This window comes from Lampris incognitus, chromosome 10 (assembly GCF_029633865.1).
Source record: "Lampris incognitus isolate fLamInc1 chromosome 10, fLamInc1.hap2, whole genome shotgun sequence".
Taxonomy (NCBI): domain Eukaryota; kingdom Metazoa; phylum Chordata; class Actinopteri; order Lampriformes; family Lampridae; genus Lampris; species Lampris incognitus.
This window is the reverse complement of record NC_079220.1, coordinates 5,532,383-5,557,655: the sequence shown is the minus strand read 5'-3', so window position 1 is coordinate 5,557,655 and position 25,273 is coordinate 5,532,383. Positions and strand designations below refer to the sequence as shown.

General features: G+C 47.6%; 2 protein-coding genes across 2 annotated transcripts in view; one reads left to right on the top strand and one right to left on the bottom strand.

Moving 5' to 3' along the window:
- Window positions 1-17,118, top strand: part of clcn7 (chloride channel 7) — a 36,620-nt gene extending 19,502 nt beyond the window's left edge. Inside the window, 13 exon segments of the mRNA XM_056287660.1 lie at window positions 1,262-1,322; window positions 5,198-5,339; window positions 6,098-6,191; window positions 8,178-8,350; window positions 9,488-9,539; window positions 10,426-10,553; window positions 12,441-12,526; window positions 14,060-14,192; window positions 14,639-14,660; window positions 14,663-14,697; window positions 15,186-15,362; window positions 15,584-15,664; window positions 15,960-17,118. Of these exon segments, the coding sequence (XP_056143635.1) occupies window positions 1,262-1,322; window positions 5,198-5,339; window positions 6,098-6,191; window positions 8,178-8,350; window positions 9,488-9,539; window positions 10,426-10,553; window positions 12,441-12,526; window positions 14,060-14,192; window positions 14,639-14,660; window positions 14,663-14,697; window positions 15,186-15,362; window positions 15,584-15,664; window positions 15,960-16,046 (1,271 nt within the window). The 3' untranslated portion in view covers window positions 16,047-17,118.
- Window positions 17,119-22,133: 5,015 nt separating this feature from the next.
- On the bottom strand, window positions 22,134-24,458 carry LOC130119620 (retinal cone rhodopsin-sensitive cGMP 3',5'-cyclic phosphodiesterase subunit gamma). Its single transcript, XM_056288178.1, is given in 4 exon segments — window positions 22,134-22,341; window positions 23,432-23,472; window positions 24,183-24,250; window positions 24,252-24,458. Coding segments are annotated over 4 exon segments (279 nt in total). The 5' UTR covers window positions 24,345-24,458; the 3' UTR covers window positions 22,134-22,264.
- Between the last annotated feature and the right edge of the window lie 815 nt (window positions 24,459-25,273).

Below are 25,273 nucleotides of genomic sequence, written 5' to 3'. Positions count from 1 at the left end.
TTGGCAACGCTATCTTCGGGAGGGGGGCGGAGTCGGCTTGTGTTCATCACATGAATGCGTCTCTGTGTGTGTGGGCAAAAAGCAGTGGTTCGGCCTGGAGTCGCCTTGTCATGAAAGTGGGGAAGCGTCTCCTTCCAGACTGCCGGCCGGAGAGATGCAGTTGGCGAATGCATGTAGCACGAGGGTGGGTGTTTGAATTAAAATAGGGATCGATTGGCCACTAAATTGGGAGAAAAAGGGAAAAATCAGAAATAAAAAAAAAAATCAAAATCAAAAGACATGCATGTTAGGGTTAATACTCCTGTCTGTGCCCCTGACCGAGGCATGGCAAGACCAACTGGAGTTGGTCCCCGGGTGCTGCATTGCGGCTGCCCACTGCTCCTAGCTACACAGCTAGGTTGGGTTAAATGCAGAGAAGAATTTCCCATAGGGATATTAAAGTACACCAAAATGTAAAAAAAAAAATCAAAAATCGCGTGATCCTCCCATGTGTTACGTCCCCCTGGTGAAACTCCTCACCGTCAGGTGAAAAGAAGCAACTGGCGACTCCACATGTATCGGAGGAGGCATGTGGTAGTCTGCAGCCCTCCCCAGATCAGCAGAAGGGGGGTAGAGCAGCGACCGGAGCTGCTCGGAAGAGTGGCGTAATTGGCCGAGTACAATTGGGGAGAAAAAGGGGGGACCCCCCCCCCCCAAAAAAAATTAAAAAAAATAAATAAAAGAATTAGAGAGAGAGAGATGTTGGGTGAGTGGAGAAAATATGGATTGACATGATATCCTTGATGGCACATGGATTTGAACCATTGCTTTAGATCCTGTTAGGATGCCCTGTAATAGTAGTGAGACATTATCTTTATTGTCTCTGAGGAGTGGATTGTCTCACAGATACCATGCAAATAAAACACAAACAGAAAGATATTTACATAAGGTAAGATCCCTACATGGGGGACATACAAGGAGGCAGATGATGGATGAACATCTACAAACCAGTGCAAAGTGCACGTAGCATTCGGTTTCATTTAAAATCAGTGTATCAAAAAGCTACTGAAAGAAATGATTATTTCAGTCTGGCATCTGACTGGGAAGCAGCAGGGATTGTGAAATAAATAAACTGATGAGGTCCGTCAGACAACTCGTGGCTGACCGCTCTCCATTCATTTATCTCAGTCGGTCCTTTCTCAGCGGGGCCACCGGGTCTTCTGACATGTACATCATCATCTCACGTTTAATCCATTTTAATGCCGCTGCTTCTCCTGCACAGGTGGGTTGCTGGGAGCGCTTTTCAACGTCCTCAATTACTGGCTGACCATCTTCAGGATCAGGTAGGACCGGGAAGGGGAACAACCATCGATGTAATGTCTTATATCCAACTATGCTTTTATTTCCACTGTCAATCATAACACCAATAGAAAAATAAAACAGTAGAAATAAAAAGAGTTGTCTGCCTAAAATATAAAATTAAAATCTCTTAATCCTGAAGATTTTTGTGTGTATGTCCTTTTTTTCGAGTATTTCTTTTTTTTTTTTTTGTAGCCCCCTTCTTCATCCCTATTTGACATATTCAATTCCCTTGACGTCTGCTTGTCCTCTTTAACACTTTCTGTCGCTGGTGTATTGACGATGAAAACTAATTCACAAATATCTGAATCAGATGTTTAAAAATGGACTTCCGGTGGAATGCAGAAATATCATACCCGGGTTGGGGATGAGTTGTTGCCTCAAGTGAAGGAGTTCAAGTATCTTGGGGTCTTGTTCACGAGTGAGGGTAGGATGGAGCGGGAGATTGACAGGCCAATTGGTGCAGTAATGCGGACGTTGTACCGGTCCATTGTGGCGAAAGGTTAATTCAGCTAGATGAGTTTTATAGAGTAATATTGTTAGGAGTCATTTGTACGTCTTCAGAAGTATCATTTGATTTGTTATAACTGTGTTAGCGCCCCCTCTCTAAACACGGACGATTCTCAGCAGGTTGAGACTAGCTAGCTAGCTCGCTAACTAGTGTGACGTTGCTAGGAAACTATCCAAAAACAGACCAATTGACAGACAGCTATCAATTCATTGACTGTCCAATCAGATCAGAGTATTAGATGATGTCATTTATTCCCGGAAGCTGATTGGTTTTCTGAAATGGCTTAATTATGTTGGCAACCAGGAGGAGAGTTTCTCAAGGAGCTTTAGTCACATGTTCGCTACAACAGCAGCTCTGATAGTTTGGTTAGCTTCACAAACTTCCTGTTTAGAAAATAGATCAAGATTGGAAAACGTGATCTTTCACTGGACTTGTCGATATTCAGGGTTGTAACTTTTAAGTTGACCTCAAAGTCACATGTGTTAATTTAGCACCAGGGCTTCTACCTGGAAGTAATGTTGAACTGATCCAGTGATGGATCTTTCTAATTCATTCATATGGACGTGTTTTGTTAGTATACAACCGGAAGGGCAGGATGACGTAACTAAAAAAAATATTGTACATATGAGGGAGAGGAAAACACAATTTCTTTTTACGCAAAAATAAAACGAAAATCTTTTTGTGAATTCCAGTAACATGGTGTTAAATAGGTGTGAATGAAGTAACAAAAATGAAAATAAGTTTTTCATTTCATGGGACCGTAAATTCTTACCTTTCACTGTGTTTCTTTCAATGGAGGAATGGTGTGAATGTTAGCTTTGTATTCAGTCTGAAACTGTGGGTTTTTCACCCCCAAACTCTTTCATAAATCTTTTGATTTATGCACAGTGTGAGTTTTTAATCCGGCACACGGATAAGAAACGAGGACCGGGCACAGCCTGCCCTGTGCTTTTCTCCTTTCCTATAATCTCCCACAAACAACGGGGAAATTGTCCTCATAAATCTGATTATCTTGGATTTGGGGCGGCACGGTGACCCAGTGGTCAGCGCGGTCGCCTCACAGCAAGAAGGTCCTGGGTTTGAACCCCGGGGTTGTCCAACCTTGGGGGTCATCCCAGGTCGTCCTCTGTGTAAAGTTCGCATGTTCTCCCCATGTCTGCGGTGGGTTTCTCCGGGTGCTCCAGTTTCCCCCACCGTCAAAAAGACATGCATGTTAGGGTTAATACTCCTGTCTGTGCCCCTGAGCAAGGCAATGGGAAAAGAACTGGAGTTGGTCCCTGGGTGCAGCATGAAGGCAGCAGCCCACTGCTCCTTCCTACGCGCATCACAGCTAGGATGGGTTAATTTGCAGTAAATGAATTTCCCAAAGGGGATTAATAAAGGAAACTTAATTTTGGAAATGCCACTCTGCTTTCATCTCATCTAACTTCATCTCATCTCATCTTCAGCCGCTTCTCCGGGGTCGGGTGGCGGTGGCAGCAAGCTAAGTAGGGCACTCCAGACGTCCCTCTCCCCAGCAACGCCCTCCAGCTCCTCCTGGGGGATCCCAAGGCGTTCCCAGGCCAGATTGGACATGTAGTCCCTCCAGTGAGTTCTGGGTCTACCCCGGGGTCTCCTCCCAGTTGGCGGTCCCTGGTAAACCTCCAAAGGAAGGCACCCAGGAGGCATCCTAATCAGATGCCCGAATCACCTCAACTGGCTCCTTTTACAAGAAGGAACCGTGGCTCTACTCCGAGCTCCTCACCCTATCTCTAAGGCTGAGCCCAGACACCCTATGGAGGAAACTCATTTCAGCCTCTTATATGTGCAATCTCACCCTTTCGGTCACTTCCCAAAGCTCATGACCATAGGTGAGGGTTGGAACGAAGATTGACTGGTAAATTGAGAGCTTTGCCTCCCGGCTCAGCTCCTTCGTCACCACAACGGTCCGGTACAACGTCCCCGTTACTGCTGATGCTGCACCAATCTGCCTGTCAATTTCCCGCTCCATCCTACCCTCACTCGTGAACAAAACCCCGAGATACTTGAACTCCTGTGCTTGAGGCAACAACTCATCACCAACCCGGAGAGAGCAAGCCACCATTTTCCAATAGAGAACCATGGCCGCAGACTTGGAGGTGCTGACTCTCATCCCGGCCATTTCACACTCAGCTGCAAACCGCCCCAGTGCACGCCGGAGGTCGCGTTCTGATGACGCCAACAAAACCACATCATCTGCAAAGAGCAGAGACGCAATTCCGAGGTTCCCAAAACGGACACACTCCTCACCTTGGCTGCGCCTTGAGAGCCTGTCCATGAATGTCACAAACAGAATCGGAGACAAGGGACAACCTGGGTGGAGTCCGACACCCACTGAAAAATGTGTTTGACTTTGTGCCGAGAATGCAGACACAGCTCTCACTTTGGTTCTACAAGGACCGGATGGCTTGTAGCAACTGCCCAGGTACCCCATACTCCCGCAGTACCCCCAACGAGAGCCCCGGGGTACACGGTCGTAAACCTTCTCCAAGTCCACACAACACATGTAGACTGGCTGGTCAAACTCCCATGTCCCCCTCAGCACTTCTGCAAGGGTAAGGAGCTGGTCCGTTGTTCCACGGCCAGGACAGAATCCACATTGTTCCTCCTGGATCCGAGGTTCGACAGTCGGTCGGCGCCTCCTTTCCAGCACCCTAGACTAGACTTTCCCAGGGAGGCTGAGCAGTGTGATGCCCCGAGAATTGGAGCACACCCTCCCGTCCCCTTTTTTTAAATATGGGAACCACCACCCCAGTCTGCCACTCCACAGGTACCGTCCCCGACCTCCACGCGACACTGAGGAAACGTGTCAGCCAAGACAGCCCAACAACGTGTCTTTCTATTATACTCTGCTTTCTATTCTTCTATTTCTCTACAAACTGGACATTGATAAAACAGGAAATCGTTTTGTAGGACAGTGAAAATTCATACAGTACGTATGTGGTTAGAAAAAAACCCCGACTTATTGTTGCTTCCTGTTGGCATTGTTAAGAAACACATTTCAAATGACGACCCACAGCCCCAAGGCACAAAGTTGCCGACTTGGCAGAGAGCCGTTTAGTTTTCCCACACCACTAAATGATCTCGTGTAGACTCCAGCAGATATGGAAAACAACCATGTCAGCATTACAGGACTCTCAGGTTGTTGTTGTTCTTGTAGGTTTGTGTGTGTTGGTATGTATCAGTCTGACACGTGTCATTGAGTCACATTAGAACTTGCATGTAAGCATCAGTGAATGAGCATAAGCCAAGGACATTAATATTTTTTGCATTAATTATGATCAACTGATCACGGCGTCGCCATGTTTGTGTGTGTGTTCTCTCTCTCAGGTATGTTCACCGGCCCTGTCTGCAAGTGATGGAGGCCATGTTGGTTGCCGCAGTGACAGCGACGGTGTCGTTTGCCATGATCTACTTCTCTAATGACTGTCAGCCGCTGAGGCCGGACCACGCGGAGGAGTATCCTCTCCAGGTACACGTGGACACGGCACCGCCGGCACACCACCCGGCCACGAGAACCGGTCCTCTGCCGGTCCTGTTCCACTCAGGTTTATGTTAGTTTCAAAGCAGCTCGTGGACCTGCACAGAAACCAGGTCATTCATTCAAATAGACACAGTTATCTGGCATAGTCCATATCTGGTGGAGATCCGCTATGGCGGATCTCTTAACGGATGGTCCGCTGTGGCAACCCCTAACGGGAGCAGCCAAAAGTAGTAGTAGTAGTAGTAGTAGTAGTAGTAGTCGTCCATGTCTAGTGGAGGAAAGGGGCAAGGAAAGCATTAAAGAAAGGCTTTAAAGTCATGTCAAGCTGTTTTTGAACAATCCTAAATCACAGTTACACTCTCATAGAGCTTGGACTCAATAACAGTACTATAACTGTTGTTCTTTGCAATATTTTTGATTGTTTTTTTTGTTATTGAAGGTTTTCCAATGAGAAATTAATCCAGTTAGTCTCAGATGTAGTCTCTCTCTCTCTCTTTTTTTGGTCTGTTTTCTTTAATTTTCGATCTGCTCTACTTTGTTGACAATCTTTTATTTGCTTTTCTCTCTCTGCTCCCTTCCTCTCATTTTCTTTCTGCTGTGCTCTATTTCACACACACACACACACACATACACACACTCACACTCACACACTCTCTGTCTCCCTCTCTGTCTCTGTCTGTCTGTCTTTCTGTCTCTCTTGGTCTCTCTGTCTGTCTGTCTGTCTGTCTTGGTCTCTGTCTCTCTAGTTGTTCTGTGCAGATGGAGAGTATAACTCCATGGCGACCGCCTTCTTCAACACCCCTGAGAGAAGCGTCCGAAGTCTCTTCCACAATCAGCCAGGTAAAGCTCTGTGTGTGTGTGTGTGTGTGTGTGTGTGTGTGTGTGTGTGTGTGTGGTGTGTGTGTGTGTGGAGGGGGAGATGAATGAGTGTACATATTTTCCAGGTTTATGAATAAAGCAGCAGTACATCCTGTTCTGCACATGTGTAATTTTTAAGTTGATTACAAACCAAGATGAAAACGAAGTCGAAGACTCAGACAGACAAAATAAGATAAACGATATTATTATAGAACAGGTAAGATAAAACACATTAATATAGAACCGGTAAGATAAAAGACATTAATATAGAACCGGTAAGATAAAAGACATTAATATAGAACCGGTAAGATAAAAGACATTAGTATAGCACAGGTAAGATAAAAGACATTAGTATAGAACCGGTAAGATAAAAGACGTTAATATAGAACAGGTAAGATAAAAGACATTAATATAGAACAGGTAAGATAAAAGACATTAATATAGAACAGGTAAGATAAAAGACATTAGTATAGCACAGGTAAGAAAAAGACATTAGTATAGAACCGGTAAGATAAAAGACATTGATATAGAACAGGTAAGATAAAAGACATTGATATAGAACCGGTAAGATAAAAGACATTAATATAGAACAGGTAAGATAAAGGACATTAATATAGAACAGGTAAGATAAAAGACATTAGTATAGAACAGGTAAGATAAAGGACATTAATATAGAACAGGTAAGATAAAAGACATTAGTATAGAACCGGTAAGATAAAAGACATGAATAGAGAACAGGTAAGATAAAAGACATTAATATAGAACCGGTAAGATAAAAGACATTAATATAGAACCGGTAAGATAAAAGACATTAATATAGAACAGGTAAGATAAAAGACATTAATATAGAACCGGTAAGATAAAAGACATTAATATAGAGCAGGTAAGATAAAAGACATTAATGTAGAACAGGTAAGATAAAAGACATTAATATAGAACCGGTAAGATAAAAGACATTAGTATAGAACAGGTAAGATAAAAGACATTAGTATAGAACCGGTAAGATAAAAGACATTGATATAGAACAGGTAAGATAAAAGACATTGATATAGAACCGGTAAGATAAAAGACATTAATATAGAACAGGTAAGATAAAGGACATTAATATAGAACAGGTAAGATAAAAGACATTAATGTAGAACAGGTAAGATAAAAGACATTAATATAGAACAGGTAAGATAAAAGACATTAATATAGAGCAGGTAAGATAAAAGACATTAATATAGAACAGGTAAGATAAAGGACATTAATATAGAACAGGTAAGATAAAAGACATTAATATAGAACAGGTAAGATAAAAGACATTAATATAGAACCGGTAAGATAAAAGACATTAATATAGAACAGGTAAGATAAAAGACATTAATATAGAACCGGTAAGATAAAAGACATTAATATAGAACAGGTAAGATAAAAGACATTAATATAGAACCGGTAAGATAAAAGACATTAATATAGAACAGGTAAGATAAAAGACATTAATATAGAACCGGTAAGATAAAAGACATTAATATAGAACCGGTAAGATAAAAGACATTAATATAGAACCGGTAAGATAAAAGACATTAATATAGAACCGGTAAGATAAAAGACATTAATATAGAACAGGTAAGATAAAAGACATTAATATAGAACCGGTAAGATAAAAGACATTAATATAGAACCGGTAAGATAAAAGACATTAATATAGAACAGGTAAGATAAAAGACATTAATATAGAACAGGTAAGATAAAAGACATTAATATAGAACAGGTAAGATAAAAGACATTAATATAGAACAGGTAAAAGTGATCAAAACTTCTGAAAAAAGTCAGTTTCATAAAAATGGGTCTTTGGATGTGATTTTTTTCAAACAGCGTGATGTCAGTGAAGATAGCCAGAGCTCCTGGTATCCAAGGAGGAGGGCAGAAGGAGACCGTGGTGTCCTCCTGCCCTCCTCACCCTCCTCACCCTCGTGTTCCCTCCAGGTACCTATAACCCCCTGACCCTGGGCATGTTCACCCTGACATATTTCTTCCTGGCGTGTTGGACCTACGGCCTGACGGTGTCCGCTGGAGTCTTCATCCCCTCCCTCCTCATCGGAGCCGCCTGGGGGAGGCTGTTTGGCATCCTGCTGGCCTCCATCACCTCCAGCGGCTCAGTGAGTCTGTGTGTGTGTGTGTGTGTGTGTGTGTGTGTGTGTGTGTGTGTGTGTGTGTGTGTGTGTGTGTGTGTGTGTGTGTGTGTGTGTGCACATGCATGTTCATATTTCTTCAAATATGCCAAATCAGTTTATTTATGAAGCAGCATTAAAAAATATCCACTGCTGGCCCAACTGCTGCAGCACTTGAAGAACCAAGTGGAGGGAAAAGTCAGCAGTAAAATGTGACCCAAAAAAAAAAATCAATAAAATTGCAAGAAAGACTCCAAGACAAACATGCAGGTAAAGGGAAATCTAAGGCAAAAGAGTAAAAGTAAGTTTGTTGTCTGATATGGAGATGTGGGGGTAAAATGATGGGGTATTGTCTTCTTCTTTTTTTTTTGTGGGCCCCCCCCCCCGTTTATTTTCCCCCTCCCCAATTGTGCTTGTCAATTACCCCGGTTTCTGAGCCACCCTGGTCGCTGCTCCACCCCACCTGCCGATCCGGGGAGGGCTGCAGACTACCACATGCCTCCTCCCATACATGTGGAGTCGCCAGCCGCTTCTTTTCACCTGACAGTGAGGGGTTTCACCAGGGGGACGTAGAGCGTGGGAGGATCACGCTATCCCCCAACTCCCCCGAGCAGGCACCCCGACCGACCATTCTCTCTCTCCCACGCCGGGTGGCGTGGCGGTCTATTCCGTTGCCTACCAACGGGGATCGCTGGTTCGAATCCCTGTGTTACCTCCGGCTTGGTCGGGCGTCCCTACAGACACGATTGGCCGTGTCTGTGGGTGGGAAGCTGGATGTGGTAGGTGTCCTGGTCGCTGCACTAGCGCCTCCTCTGGTCGGTCGGGGCATCTGTTTGGGAGGGGGGGGGGAGTAGAATCATCCTCCCACGTGCTACGTCCCCCTGTGAAACTCCTCGCTGTCAGGTGAAAGGAAGCGGCCGGTGACTCCACATGTATGGGAGGAGAGATGTGGTAGTCTGCAGCCCTCCCCGGATCAGCAGGGGGTGGAGCAGTGACCGGGACGGCTCGGAAGAGGGGGGTAATTGGCCAAGTACTATTGGGAGAAAAAGGGGGAAAAGGTGTTAAAGGAGACATAATTCATACTAACACACCCTTCTTATCACATCTTTGTGTGTTTTGTGTTAGATTTGGGCCGACCCCGGCAAATATGCCCTGATTGGAGCCGCCGCACAGCTCGGTGAGTATAGTTGTGTGTGTGTGTTATTGACAGGCTTTGTTTAGTAATTGTCAGCACTTGGAGAATATAATCGGTTCTGCTTGTAAGATATTTGGAGAGTAGCTTCGACTTGCAGTGACCATTTTCTTTCAAAATGTGGATAAAAATGATTTTTTGAAGAAAAGTTTGGAATACTCTCCACCTTTTGCAACCAGGCGTGGAGCCAGTTTATCTCCCCGCTCCCAGTCCCCCGCTCATTCCCCTGTATTATACACCTAATGTTTAAAACTATATACCTTTCAGACTCAGTCTGTGGTACTTACTGTACAGGGATGCAGCCAGGTTATGACTACATGACATGAGTAAGGGCGGCACAGTGTTTACTGCAGTCACCTCACAGCAAGAAGGTCCTGGGTTCGAGCCCCGGGGTTGTCCAACCTCGGGGGTCGTCCTCTGTGTGGAGTTTGCATGTTCTCCCTGTTTCTGTGTGGGTTTCCTCCGGGGGCTCCGGTTTCCTCCCACAGTCCAAAGACATGTAGGTCAGGTGAACCGGCGTACTAAATTGGCCGTAGGTGTGAATGTGTGGGCATGTGTCGGCCCTGTGGTGGCCTGGGAGTCTGTCCAGGGTGTCCCCCCCCCCCCCCCGCCGCCCAATGAGTGCTGGGATAGGCTCCAGCATCCCGCGACCTGAATTCCGATAAGTGGCTTGGATGATGGATGGATGGATGACATGAATAACCGTGTACCCGTATTGTATTTATCATAGTCGGACTGTCTTTTTTTAATCTGGATTTTATTAAATTCAACTTTTGCTTATGCTCCTATTAGAAAAGGATTGTTAATATGAATGCTGATATGAATCTACTACTGCTGTGTTGTAATTGTAATGCTGTCCTGCATCCTGTAGGGGGCATCGTAAGGATGACTCTGAGTTTGACGGTCATCATGGTGGAAGCCACTGGAAACGTCACCTACGGCCTTCCCATCATGCTGGTCCTCATGACCGCCAAGATAGTCGGGGATTACTTTGTAGAGGTGAGGAGAGAGGTTGAGATGGGCAGCAAGATTCACATGACTCAACTGAAATCAAGTCGTCAATTTTACTGCGTTCTGAAACAGATTCCTGTGTGTGTGTGTGTGGGGGGGGGGGGGTGATTTCAACTCAAAAGTTGTTTAAGATCACATTGCTATCAAAACTGTTAGCTTAGGGCGTCCTGGTGGCGTGGCAGTCTATTCCGTTGCCTACCAACATGGGATCACCGGTTCGAATCCCTGTGTTACCTCCGGCTTGGTCAGGCGTCCCTACAGACACAATTGGCCGTGTCTGCGGGTGGGAATCTGGATGTGGGTGTGTGTCCTGGTCGCTGCACTAGCGCCTCCTCTGGTTGGTCGGGGCGCCTGTTCAGGGGAGAGGGGGAACTGGGGGGAATAGCATGATCCTCCCACATGCTACGTCCTCCTGGTGAAACTCCTCACTGTCAGGTGAGAAGCGGCTGGTGACTCCACATGTATGGGAGGAGGCATGTGGTAGTCTGCAGCACCGCCCCCCGCCCCCCACCCCGGATTGGCAGAGGGGGTGGAGCAGCGACCGGGACGGCTCGGAAGAGTGGGATAATTGGCCGAGTACAGTTGGAAGAAAATGGGGGGGGGGGGGGACCCTGTTAGCTTACTCAAGTCCTTCAGCTGGCTTCTGGATAGCTAACAAGCTAACAAGCTAACTCAACCAGCAGACTACTTAAAAGTAATACAACATCACATTTGTGCTGGTAGAGATAAAAATATCTTCTTGTCCAATTTGACAAAAAAAATTGAAATAAATTGGAAAATAGTTTTGTCATCCTGGATTCCATCAAATTTTGAATTTGAACTGTAGCGGAACAAGGGGAGTATTAAAAAAAAAAAATTCAATCACACAATTCAGCCAACAAGACGCGTAAGAGAATCTTCTTGGTCATCCATCGCTATTTTTAAACAGATTCACAACATGCACGAATAGAAAAGCCTGAGACATATCAGTTTTCACACACAGCCCAGAGCTGAAGGGCTGATCCTGGGTCAGTTTGTCTGGGAAGACAAATGGGAAATGTCCAGGATGAGTGATGTACACACAGCAGCATCAGGGTTGCTGGGAATAATGGGAAGAAAACCATTCTTACCCACAAACATGAATGATTGTACACAGACACCCCCCCCCAACACACACACACACATATTTATTATTCTTACCCCCCCCCCCTTTTCTCCCCAATTGTTTCTGGCCAATTACCCCACTCATCCGAGCCGATCCGGTCACTGCTCCACCCCCTCTGCCGATCCGGGGAGGGCTGCGGACTGCCACGTGCCTCCTCCCATACATGTGGAGTCGCCGGCTGCTTCTTTTCACCTGACAGTGAGGAGTTTCACCTGGGGGACGTAGCACGTGGGAGGATCACACTATTCCCCCCAGTTCCCCCGACCCACCAGAGGAGGCGCTAGTGCAGTGACCAGAACACATACCCACCCGCAGACACAGCCAATTGTGTCTGTAGGGACGCCCGACCAAGCCGGAGGTAACACGGGGATTCGAACTGCCGATCCCCGTGTTGGTAGGCAACGGAATAGACCGCCACGCCCCCCGGACGCCACACATTTCTTATTTAATCTTTGTGAGGGCCCCTTATTAACTACATTCATTCCCTAACCCCTGACCTTCACCATCAGAATGACCCGTCTACATTTTACCCTTATCTTGAACCCAAGTCCTAACCCTAAATAGACCCTTGAAAAAGTAAGTACCAGCCAAAATATGGTCCATCTTAAGATTAAAAGATCAAATGGTTCCTCACAAATATAGCTGAACAAGAAAACACACACACACACACACACACACACACACACACACACACACACACACACACACACTGACCTGTCTTTGTCTTCCAGGGTCTGTATGACATCCATATTAAGCTGCAGAGTGTTCCTTTCCTCCACTGGGAGGCTCCGGCCACTTCTCATTGGTTAACAGCTCGGTAAGACTGTCTCTGATTGGCTCATAGTGAAGTCCGACAAGCTAAGAAACAGAATGACATCATGTGATTAATTCATCAACTTGAAAGAGCTTACGTCTTCTGTCTTTATTTGCCTTTTGTTTCCCCCCCCCCTCCCTCTTTCACTTTGCTCTCCATTCTCTCACTTACTGTCCCTGAACTCCTCGTTTCTCTGTCCACCCCATTGTCCCCATCATACATGTTCTCACCATTATCTCCCCCCTCTCTCTCTCTCTCTTGCTCTCTTTCTCCCTGTCTCTCCATTCTCCTCCATCTCTCCATTCTCCTCTCTCTCTATCTTGCTCTCTTTCTCACTGTCTCTCATTCTCCTCTCTCTCTCCATTCTCCTCTCTCTCTCTCTTTTTCCCTGTCTCTCCATTCTCCTCTCTCTCTCTCTCTCCCTCTCTTTCTCCCTGTCTCTCCATTCTCCTCTCCCTCTCTCTTTCTCCCTCTCTTTCTCCCTGTCTCTCCATTCTCCTCTCTCCCTCTCCGTCTCTCCATTCTCCTCTCTCTCTCTCTCTCTCTCCCTCTCTTTCTCCCTGTCTCTCCATTCTCCTCTCTCCCTCTCCGTCTCTCCATTCTCCTTTCTCCCTGTCTCTCCATTCTCCTCTCCCTCTCTCTTTTTCCCTGTCTCTCCATTCTCCTCTCTCCCTCTCCGTCTCTCCATTCTCCTTTCTCCCTGTCTCTCCATTCTCCTCTCCCTCTCTCTTTTTCCCTGTCTCTCCATTCTCCTCTCCCTCTCTCTTTTTCCCTGTCTCTCCATTCTCACTCTCTCTCTCTCTCTTTCTACCTGTCTCTCCATTCTTCTCTCTCTCTCTTTCTCCCTGTCTCTCCATTCTCACTCTCTCTCTCTCCCTCTCTTTCTCCCTGTCTCTCCATTCTCCTCTCCCTCTCTTTATCTCTGTCTCTCCATTCTCACTCTCTCTCTCTCTTTCTCACTGTCTCTCCATTTTCCTCCCTCTCTCCATTCTCCTCTCTCCCTCTCCATCTCTCCATTCTCCTCTCCCTCTCTCTTTCTCCCTGTCTCTCCATTCTCCTCTCTCTCTCTCTCTCTCTTTCTCCCTGTCTCTCCATTCTCCTCTTTCTCTCTCCCTCTCTTTCTCCCTGTCTCTCCATTCTCCTCTCTCTCTCTCTCTCTCTCTCTCTCTCTCTTTCTCCCTGTCTCTCCATTCTCCTCTCTCTCTCTCTCTCTCTCTCTCTCTCTCTCTCTCTCTCTCTCTCTCTCTCTCTCTCTCTCTCTCTCCCTGTCTCTCCATTCTCCTCTTTCTCTCTCCCTCTCTCTCTCCCTCTCTCTCTCCCTCTCTCTCTCTCTCTCTCTCTCTCTCTCTCTCTCTCTCTCTCTTTCTCTCTCTCCATTCTCTCTCTCTCTCTCTCTCTCTCTCTCTCTCTCTTTCTCTCTCTCCATTCTCTCTCTCTCTCTCTCTCTCTCTCTCTCTCTCTCTCTCTCTCTCTCTCCATTCTCTCTCTCTCTCTCTCTCCATTCTCTCTCTCTCTCTCTCTCTCGCTCCCCCCCAGAGAGGTGATGAGTTCTCCAGTCACCTGTTTCAACAGGATAGAGAAAGTAGGAACCATCGTCGACGTCCTCAGCAACACGTCCACCAATCACAATGGCTTCCCCGTCGTGGTGCGCGTGGACACCAGTGACGAGGTACAACGGCCCGTGTTAAAGACGATGTGAAAGTCTGTGTCCTGGTCGCTGCGCTAGCGCCTCCTCTGGTCGGTGGGGGGTGCCTGTTCGGGGGGAAGGGGGAAACTCCTCACTGTCAGGTGAAAAGAAGCGGCCGGCGACTCCACATGTATCAGAGGAGGCATGTGGTAGTCTGCAGCCCTCCCCGGGTCGCCAAAGGGGGTGGAGCAGCGACCTTAAACTAAGATGTAGTTTGGATGGAGCACATCCTCCGTCACCCTCTTTAAGCTTCGGTCTTTTTGTGAGGAAGGTCGTGTGGCGTCATGAACTGATAATACCGTTCTTCTTTCTTTGTCATCCGAATGAGGAACAACCCGTATTCACACGTTGGTGCTTAGAGGACCCTGTCCACCAGGTGGTGCTCTTGAGGCCGTTTTAACTTTTGAAAAACTTCTTCTTTGCTTCAGCCGGCGAAGCTGTGCGGTCTCATCCTCGCTCGCAGCTCATCGTTTTACTCAAACACAAGGTCAGAAAAATGTCTGACATCTGCTGATGTCAGTGTGTGTGTGTGTGTGTGTGTGTGTGTGTGTGTGTGTGTGTGTGTGTGTGTGTGTTTGTGTGTGTTTGTGTGTGTGTGTTTGAGAGGGAGGTGTCATTTTTTTGGTTTTTAAATGCAATTTAAAACTCACTGTTTTGACCTCGGGCGGCACGGTGGCGCAGTGGTTAGCGCTGTCGCCTCACAGCAAGAAGGTCCCGGGTTCGAGCCCGGGGTTGTCCAACCTCGGGGTCATCCCAGGTCGTCCTCTGTGTGGAGTTTGCATGTTCTCCCCGGTGTCTGTGTGGGTTTCCTCCGGGGGCTCCGGTTTCCTCCCACAGTCCAAAGACATGTAGGTCAGGTGACTCAGCCATACTGCATTGTCCCTAGGTGTGAATGTGTGTGTGTGTGTGTGTGTGTGTGTGTGTGTGTGTGTGTGTGTGTGTGTGTCTCTCTCACGCTGCTCCGGTTTCCTTCAGGTGTTTGTGGAGCTGGCTCGGTCCAGACTGACCCAGAGGAAACTCCAGCTGAAGGACTTCCGGGACGCCTACCCTCGTTTCCCTCCCATCCAGAGCATCCACGTCTCCCAGGACGAGAGGGAGTGCATGATGGACCTCACCGAGTTCATGAACGCCACGCCCTACACCGTGCCACAGGTACACACGCACAAACTACAACACACATACGGCAGGTGCTGCAGCACTGCTGTTACATGCACAGAAGGAGGTGCTGACATGTTGTACCTGAACTATGCAAGAGTGAGTTTTAAATTGATGTCATTCTTTCTCAGTCTTTAAAATGATTATACGATGGAATCAGGATGAAGCAGAACATCTTTTCTGTGTGTGTGTGTGTGTGTGTGTGTGTGTGTTTACAGGAGACTTCTCTTCCTCGTGTGTTTAAACTGTTCAGAGCGTTGGGACTGAGACATCTAGTGGTGGTGGATGACCAGAACAGGGTAAGACTGTGTGTATTTGTGTCCGTGTGTATCCGTGTCATTGTATGCGTGTCTGCATGTGTCTGTCACTTTGTCCGTCTGTGTGCGTCCCTGTGTGTGTGTGTGTGTGAGAATGTGTGTTTGTGTATGCGTTATCATCTGTTTAGAGATCAGCGTGTTCTTGTGTGTGTTCGCCGTCTCACCATCTTTTCCTCCTGTGTGTGTCCTCGTAAAAATACACACGAGTATTGTTGAGTGTGCGTTGTTGTGGTGATGAGAGTGACGCGGTGTGTGATGTGGTTTTGTTTGTCTCCAGGTGACAGGGCTTGTAACCCGGAAGGACTTGGCCAGGTATCACCTGGGCAAACACGGGCTGGAGGAGCTGCAGCTGGCACAGACATAGTGAACACACACAGCTGGACCCTGGGACAGGGTTACACAGACACACACATCATGGACTCGACTCGCATACCAGGACACACACACACACACACACACACACACACACTCCCACGGATTACGTTTTTACATGACTATGACCTTGGTCACATGGTGCCTAGCTACTGACTGACCCCCTCGGTGATGGACTCTGGGAGGACGTTGGGGTTCCAGAGGTCTCTTGTCATTTCTCTGACGCCCGAATCGCCGTGACGACGCGAGGCCGTCGCGTCCACGGCTCCGCATCGGGATCGGCCGCAGGAGTTCGGGAAACAGGAGACTCATCTTCGCAGCCTTTCTCACGCGGCTGGAAACCCGATCGGATCCTTCAAGACTACGCGGGTGTTGCCGCGTGAGCGTTCATCCGCTTTTCTCCTCCCTTCGAGGTTTGCAGACAGAAACTCTCAGCCTTAATCGCTTTGGAATCCTTTCGTTTAATAGTTGATTTCCTTAATTGTTTTGTAAGCTTCAGTCGGCACGCGGGCGGGCTGGGGACACGCAGGTTGTCGATGTGTTTCATAAGGTTTTCCCTCGCCGGGGTCGGGGAGACGGCGTCCCTCATCAGCGCCACGGTTTGTCCGGTGATGTGCAGAGGCGCCGTCTCGTTTCCTCTGTTGCCTCCGCATGAACGCCTCTGATCGGTTTGATGGCCTCGTGTAACAGGCGGAGGAGAGATGGTGTTGTGTAGTGTTTTTTTGTTTTTTTCTTCTGTGTGTCTAATGATGGTATAAAGTGACGGTGCACAACAACACAGAGTCGTACATTTCCTCCGCTGGAAGAGAAGGCGGACGGCTGGCGAGGGTTTCGTCGTCGCGTCCTCCCGAGCTCGTGTTTGGGTGACACGGGTGCGCCGTCGCTATTCCGATATGCGGAGGCGGGTCAAAGGTCACCGAAAAACTCACGCGGAAGGTGCGTTAAGAGCAGCGAGGGTGGAGTTTGAGGTCGTAGATGCAGCCGCCGGAGGCCTCAGCTGTTCGCCTCAGTGTGGCGAGAGAGAGGCCAGATGTTCTACTTGTTGTTGACTTGGTGTGATTTCCACAGAGGACCGGGGACGGGGGGCGGGGGGGGACAAGTCACAGGAAGGTGTGGGCAGGAAGGCAGACAATCGTTGGTGGTTATTTCTTATTTCTCTTGTTTGTCTCTCCCTCTAAAAGCCCTGTTTGGTGAAAAGGCTTCCCTGAAGAGTGTTTTTGAGGAAGGATACGGTGTTTGCTCTTCCTCTCTGATCAGATTAGTCCATACGACGGGAGGAGTATTTGATGCTCGCCGTAGTCGCACATGGTGCACACCTCCATATATTATGGCTAACACCTGCGAGATGGACCAGTTTACACTTCACCTCTGCCTTCTTTTCTAAACTCCTTGGCATTCTTCTCTGTGTGTGTGTGTGTGTGTGTGTGTGGGTACTACTGTCAAAGTAAAAGAATTCGTACCAGTTATTTAATGTTTATAACCATCAAATGTTTGCACTTTATCCTAAAACTGAATGATTTATGATTTTATGTTATTTGGGAGAAGTATACACGTGTCCTACAGGAGCAGGTGTACGAATGTAAGTCCACCCTCTGTTTCAGCCACGTGCTGATCATCTCACCTACTCCGGTCGCACTCCGGCGAGGCGGCTAAACGCCCGCCTGCACGTTAAACATGATATTTGCCGTCACTGATCCGCACGTGGAGACGGATCCTCGCTTTGCCACACAAATTCTAATTTATAATCAACAACACTGATTTTTTTTAAAAAAATTTTTGCCTTTATTGTTTCTTCTTCTTCATTTTGTTGGTTTTGTGTTTTTGTAACTCCTTAAATCACGGGCTGTTCAATGTACTACGTTACATTGAAAATATCCAATGTAACATATGAGTAAAACCAATGCAACCTGAACTATGACGACTTGTAATTACTGAAGAATATATGAGTAAAACGGGGCTCTTCTATATGTCTAGCTTGCTTCATTATCATTAAGATGTTAAATATAATCTACGTAATCGCCGCATGGGATGATGTCACACATCTCGCTGTACCAAACACAAGCCATTTGAATCCTCTGTGTTACAACAGGGGTGAATATTAATGATCAGTAAACTGGAATATTGAACATCCTGCTGAGTAGCAGAACCACAGTAAAGACAGAACCACTTTCAATATTCACCCTATATTCCGGTTTAACAGATAATTACTCATCTCAGTCAGTGATTACCCCTCGTCATAGTTGATTAACACCTGTTGCACATTGAGTCTTCTGTAATTTAAAGAGCTACCTGCAGGTTTTCTCCTCCGTGCACTGAAGTTGTTTTTTGTAGTTTTTGTGACGTGTTTCTGAATCTCTGCTGTTCTTCGTTTTGTTTGTACAGCTCTAGTAGACGCTAACATATAGACTAATGCTGTATTTTATGACCACTTAATGAACCTTTTGTGAGCTAATAAAGTTTAGTTATGTATTAATACGCGATGACGTGTCGACCTTTACTTGACAACTGATGGCCTGACCGGATATTTGTGACGTGTTTCCTGTGGGCCCACGCAGAGCGCCGCGTCGTACACGTGGTTTGTTGCTGTACAGGTCAGCACCGGTCAGTTACTCCTAACCCAGTGGGCCATGATTAGATCACATGTCAGTTACTCCTAACCCAGTGGAGCCATGAGAAGATCACTTGTCAGTTACTCCTAACCCAGTGGAGCCATGAGTAGATCACATGTCAGTTACTGTTAACCCAGTGGGGCCATGAGTAGATCACATGTCAGTTACTCCTAACCCAGTGGAGCCATGAGAAGATCACATGTCAGTTACTCCTAACCCAGTGGAGCCATGAGAAGATCACATGTCAGTTACTCCTAACCCAGTGGAGCCATGAGTAGATCACATGTCAGTTACTCCTAACCCAGTGGAGCCATGAGTAGATCACATGTCAGTTACTCCTAACCCAGTGGAGCCATGAGTAGATCACATGTCAGTTACTCCTAACCAGTGGAGCCATGAGTAGATCACATGTCAGTTACTCCTAACCCAGTGGAGCCATGAGTAGATCACATGTCAGTTACTCCTAACCCAGTGGAGCCATGAGAAGATCACATGTCAGTTACTCCTAACCCAGTGGGGCCATGAGAAGATCACATGTCAGTTACTCCTAACCCTGTGGAGCCATGAGTAGATCACATATCAGTTACTCCTAACCCAGTGGGGCCATGAGTAGATCACATGTCAGTTACTCCTAACCCAGTGGGGCCATGAAAAGATCACATGTCAGTTACTCCTAACCTAGTGGGGCCATGAGTAGATCACATGTCAGTTACTCCTACCTAGTGGGGCCATGAAAAGATCACATGTCAGTTACTCCTAACCTAGTGGGGCCATGAGTAGGTCACATGTCAGTTACTCCTAACCCAGTGGGGCCATGAGTAGATCACATGTCAGTTACTCCCAACCCAGTGGGGCCATGAGTAGATCACATGTCAGTTACTCCTAACCCAGTGGAGCCATGAGTAGATCACATGTCAGTTACTCCTAACCCAGTGGGGCCATGAGAAGATCACATGTCAGTTACTCCTAACCCAGTGGGCCATGAGAAGATCACATGTCAGTTACTCCTAACCCAGTGGGGCCATGAAAAGATCACATGTCAGTTACTCATGAGTAGATCACATGTCAGTTACTCCTAACCCAGTGGGGCCATGAGTAGATCACATGTCAGTTACTCCTAACCCAGTGGGGCCATGAGAAGATCACATGTCAGTTACTCCTAACCCAGTGGGGCCATGGGAAGATCACATGTCAGTTACTCCTAACCCAGTGGGGCCATGAGTAGATCACATGTCAGTTACTCCTAACCCAGTGGGGCCATGAGTAGATCACATGTCAGTTACTCCTAACCCAGTGGGGCCATGAGAAGATCACATGTCAGTTACTCCTAACCCAGTGGGACAATGAGTAGATCACATGTCAGTTACTCCTAACCCAGTGGGGCCATGAAAAGATCACATGTCAGTTACTCCTAACCCAGTGGGGCCATGAGTAGATCACATGTCAGTTACTCCTAACCCAGTGGGGCCATGAGTAGATCACATGTCAGTTACTCCTAACCCAGTGGGGCCATGAGTAGATCACATGTCAGTTACTCCTAACCCAGTGGGGCCATGAGAAGATCACATGTCAGTTACTCCTAACCCAGTGGGACAATGAGTAGATCACATGTCAGTTACTCCTAACCCAGTGGGGCCATGAAAAGATCACATGTCAGTTACTCCTAACCCAGTGGGGCCATGAGTAGATCACATGTCAGTTACTCCTAACCCAGTGGGGCCATGAGTAGATCACATGTCAGTTACTCCTAACCCAGTGGGGCCATGAGTAGATCACATGTCAGTTACTCCTAACCCAGTGGGGCCATGAGAAGATCACATGTCAGTTACTCCTAACCCAGTGGAGCCATGAGAAGATCACATGTCAGTTACTCCTAACCCAGTGGGGCCATGAAAAGATCACATGTCAGTTACTCCTAACCCAGTGGGGCCATGAGTAGATCACATGTCAGTTACTCCTAACCCAGTGGGGCCATGAGAAGATCACATGTCAGTTACTCCTAACCCAGTGGGGCCATGAAAAGATCACATGTCAGTTACTCCTAACCCAGTGGGGCCATGAGAAGATCACATGTCAGTTACTCCTAACCCAGTGGGGCCATGAAAAGATCACATGTCAGTTACTCCTAACCCAGTGGGGCCATGAGTAGATCACATGTCAGTTACACCTAACCCAGTGGGGCCATGAAAAGATCACATGTCAGTTACTCCTAACCCAGTGGGGCCATGAGTAGATCACATGTCAGTTACTCCTAACCCAGTGGGGCCATGAGAAGATCACATGTCAGTTACTCCTAACCCAGTGGGGCCATGAGAAGATCACATGTCAGTTACTGTTAACCCAGTGGAGCCATGAGTAGATCACATGTCAGTTACTCCTAACCCAGTGGAGCCATGAGTAGATCACATGTCAGTTACTCCTAACCCAGTGGAGCCATGAGTAGATCACATGTCAGTTACTCCTAACCCAGTGGGGCCATGAAAAGATCACATGTCAGTTACTCCTAACCCAGTGGGGCCATGAGTAGATCACATGTCAGTTACTCCTAACCCAGTGGGGCCATGAGTAGATCAGCCGTAAAGCGGAGCTCCGAGGGCCGAACACAAACATCCAGTCAGCCAACACACGGAGAGCAGCTGGTGAGACCACACAGCTCCCACAGACACACAAGATGCGGAGCCAAAGGAGAACTATGGAGCCGCTGAGTGGTCACTTGGATTTTTTTTTATTGGTAGTTCGTTCGTTGTGAGCTAATGAACATGAACATTCAACGAACGAACTACAAATAAAATGTGACTGACCAGTCTGGGGGGCAGGGCTCCGTAGTAAACAGATCCGCTCTCCTCCAAACGTCTGTGAAGTTAGCTCATATAGTTGTGACGTCAGCCAAATAAGATAACACGTGGACCTGCTAACACGTGGACCTGCTATAAAGCTAACACGTGCACCTGCTATATGCTAACACGTGGACCTGCTGTAAGCTAACACGTGGACCTGCTGTAAGCTAACACGTGGACCTGCTATAAGCTAACACGTGGACCAGCTAACACGTGGACCTGCTGTAAGCTAACACGTGGACCTGCTATAAGCTAACACGTGGACCAGCTAACACGTGGACCTGCTGTAAGCTAACACGTGGACCAGCTAACACGTGGGCCTGCTATAAGCTAACACGTGGATTTGCTAACACGTGGATTTGCTATAAGTACAATGAATGTTCATTAAAAAACGACGGTGTATGAAGGGCAGCAGGGAAGGCCTTCACTTATCTGTCATGACCTCTGGGGAAACATCCCTACTGACAACCTGTCAATCTACAGCCCGTGATGCTGATGGCCAGCCTGTCTTGTACTGCGCTCAGATGAGTTAGAGCCCTTAAAGAGGCTTTTACACAGCGACCTTAATAGTGTTGTGTAATTCCCCAGAATCCGGGTGTGTATTACAGGAGACGGGTTCTGACTTCTCTTCTTCGCTCGTCTTTATTGTGTACCGGTTCACATGTCATTAGCAGACGTCATTACTGCGCCCGCGCTCGGCATCCTAACCGGGGCGAGCGGATCCGGTCCTGGTGAAAGGACGTTGGCTGTGGTTCGGAGCCTCGTCATATGATGCCGTACTGGGCCAGCTCGTGCAGCTCCAGGTGGCTGAAGGCCTCCCATGGACACACGACCGTGAAGTCTGAAAGGAGATGAAGAGGAGGAAGACGACAGGTTATATCCGCACACTCGCCTACCGACAAGCTTGAGTTAACCCACGGAACCGGTGTGGAACCGGATGGAGACCTGGTTCTGAACAAACACACGTGTAGAACCCACGAACCAGCTGACTGGTCCAGTCAGCAGCCATGTATGGAGGCGGAAGGTCGCCGGGAGCAGTACAGTCATGCCAAGCAGCTTATAAAGTACAACTGGTGAACACAAACCCACACGAATAACATAACACATGTGGATAAATGCTAAACACCAGATGTGAAATATCAGAAAGATACTTTGTATATATGTAATGTAATTGGTTACTTTCTTGCCCGCTGCGGGATTCGATACGAGGTGTTCTGCACCACAAGGCGACGTCACTAACCGCTCGGCTAAAGGGTCAGACCTGTTAGCTAGGGGCTAACGGGTATTATTACTAGTTTACACTACTTTATGATTCAATAAAACATGCATAAGATTCAAACTACAGACTCCATATTGTAATATAATGTACATAAACACGTGACACTGTCAGTAAAAAGACACAGACGCTGTTCGGCCCCCCGAGCCCCCCCCCCTTTTTCTCCCCAAATCAGCCAATCACCCCTCTCCTCCGAGCCGTCCCGGTCTCTGCTCCGCCCCCTCTGCTGATCCGGGGAGGGCTGCAGACTACCACACGCCTCCTCCCATACACGTGGAGTCACCAGCCGCTTCTTTTCACCTGACAGTGAGGAGTTTCACCAGGGGGATGTAGCGCGTGGGAGGATCACGCTACCCCCCCCCGAGCAGGCGCCCCGACCGACCAGAGGAGGCGCTAGTGCAAGCGACCAGGATACACACCCACATCCGGCTTCCCACCTGCAGACACGGCCAGTACAGGGACGCCCGACCAAACCGGAAGTAACACGGGGATTCGAACCGTCGATCCCCGTGTTGGCGGAATAGACCGCTACGCCACCCGGACGTCCCGGTCCACTAGTTTCTTAACCCGCCGGGGTTTTTCTTTCCACACGTTGGTTTGTGTTATTAGGAAAGTCGTGTTGACTATGAGAGGGGATCAAACGTGATGTACTCACCGGAGCCCAGGCCCTCCATTCCTGGGATCTCGTCTCCAAACCTGGCAAGAAAACATCTGAATGCAAAGTAACACCAAAACAATACCAAAGTAATACCAAAACAATACCAAAGTAACACCAAAGTAACACCAAAGTAACACCAAAACAATACCAAAGTAATACCAAAGTTGTTAAAGTGTGTTGTTTCCTTCTACTAACGAGACTTTACAACTCGTTTCAACTCCACTGGGCTGTAAACTTTAATAATAACTTCGACACGTAAGGTTATGCATCATGCTCGGTCCGTTATTCCAGGTGCAACAACATAAACGACCCCTGTGTAAACAAGGAACTAAACAATGGTTCCTAACAATATTTCCTATTGTTACAAAAGTAATACCAAAACAATACCAAAGTAATACCAAAACAATACCAAAGTAATACCAAAGTAATACCAAAGTAATACCAAAACAATACCAAAGTAATACCAAAACAACAGCTCATGTTGGTGCCACGTTATAATGACATGACATTTATCACGAACTTCAGTTTCCTGAGTACGCTGCCCACCATAACGTGTGGCCATTATACCGACTGGTGGAATTATGCTGCTATAAAACACTGGTGATTAGTGTGTATATTATATCTAATGAGTATTAATTATTTTCTAATATGAATGATTTGAGGTCTATGCGTACTTTTAATGCAAAAAAAAATTAGATTAGTTCACCTAACCAAAAAAGGTTTAGGTTAGGTGAATTTTGCCCTTTACCCTTTGACCCCTTTCTTGGGGGGCTTGCTCTTGAACTGGCGGGTCATCCTCTGTTTAAACTTGGGGGGGTCCGCGGCGGGGCGTGGTGGGGCCGCCTGTCACCTTGGTGGGCGGGGCGATCTCGGCGAGACGGACGCTGGACGTCGAGCCGGGGTTGCTCATGTCGAGGTCGCGCGTGGTGGACCTCGCCCTCCGCTCGCTCCTGCTGCTCCTCCCCTTCCGCTTCTCCTGTTTTACTGTTATGCCGAGGAGGACTTTGGCGCGCTCTCTTCTCTGTGCAAGTTTGCTTTCCCCCCCTCCTCCTCTTTTCGTCTGCCGAGCAGATCCCAGGTGTTCTCTCTCTCTCTCTCTCTCTCTCTCTCTCTCTCTCTCTCTCTCTCTCTCTCTCTCTCTCTCTCTCTCTCTCTCTCTCTCTCTCTCTCTCTCTCTCGCTGTCTCTCTCTCTCTCTCTCTCTCTCTCGCTGTCTCTCTCTCTCTCTCTCTCTCTCTCTCTCTCTCTCTCTCTCTCTCTCTCTCTCTCTCTCTCTCGCTGTCTCTCTCTCTCTCTCTCTCTCTCGCTGTCTCTCTCTCTCTCTCTCGCTGTCTCTCTCTCTCTCGCTGTCTCTCTCTCTCTCTCTCTCTCTCGCTGTCTCTCTCTCTCTCGCTGTCTCTCTCTCTCTCTCTCTCTCTCTCTCTCTCTCTCTCTCTCTCTCTCTCTCGCTGTCTCTCGCTGTCTCTCTCTCTCTCTCGCTCTCTCTCGCTGTCTCTCTCTCGCTGTCTCTCTCTCTCGCTCTCTCTCGCTGTCTCTCTCTCGCTGTCTCTCTCTCGCTGTCTCTCTCTCTCGCTGTCTCTCTCTCGCTGTCTCTCTCTCGCGTGTCTCTCTCTCTCTCTCTCTCTCTCTCTCTCTCTCTCGCTGTCTCTCGCTGTCTCCCCTGTTTTCCTCAGGCGTGGTCTCCTCGTTCATGCAGGGGTCTGCTTTAAATACCCTCCTGACTCCGCCTGACTGTCGTCACCGTGCCAACGCCAGGTTGGATTGACGGGTGGGGTGTGTGTGTGTGTGTGTGTGTGTGTGTGTGTGTGTGTGTGTAAGATGTCTCCACGTCACAACGGAT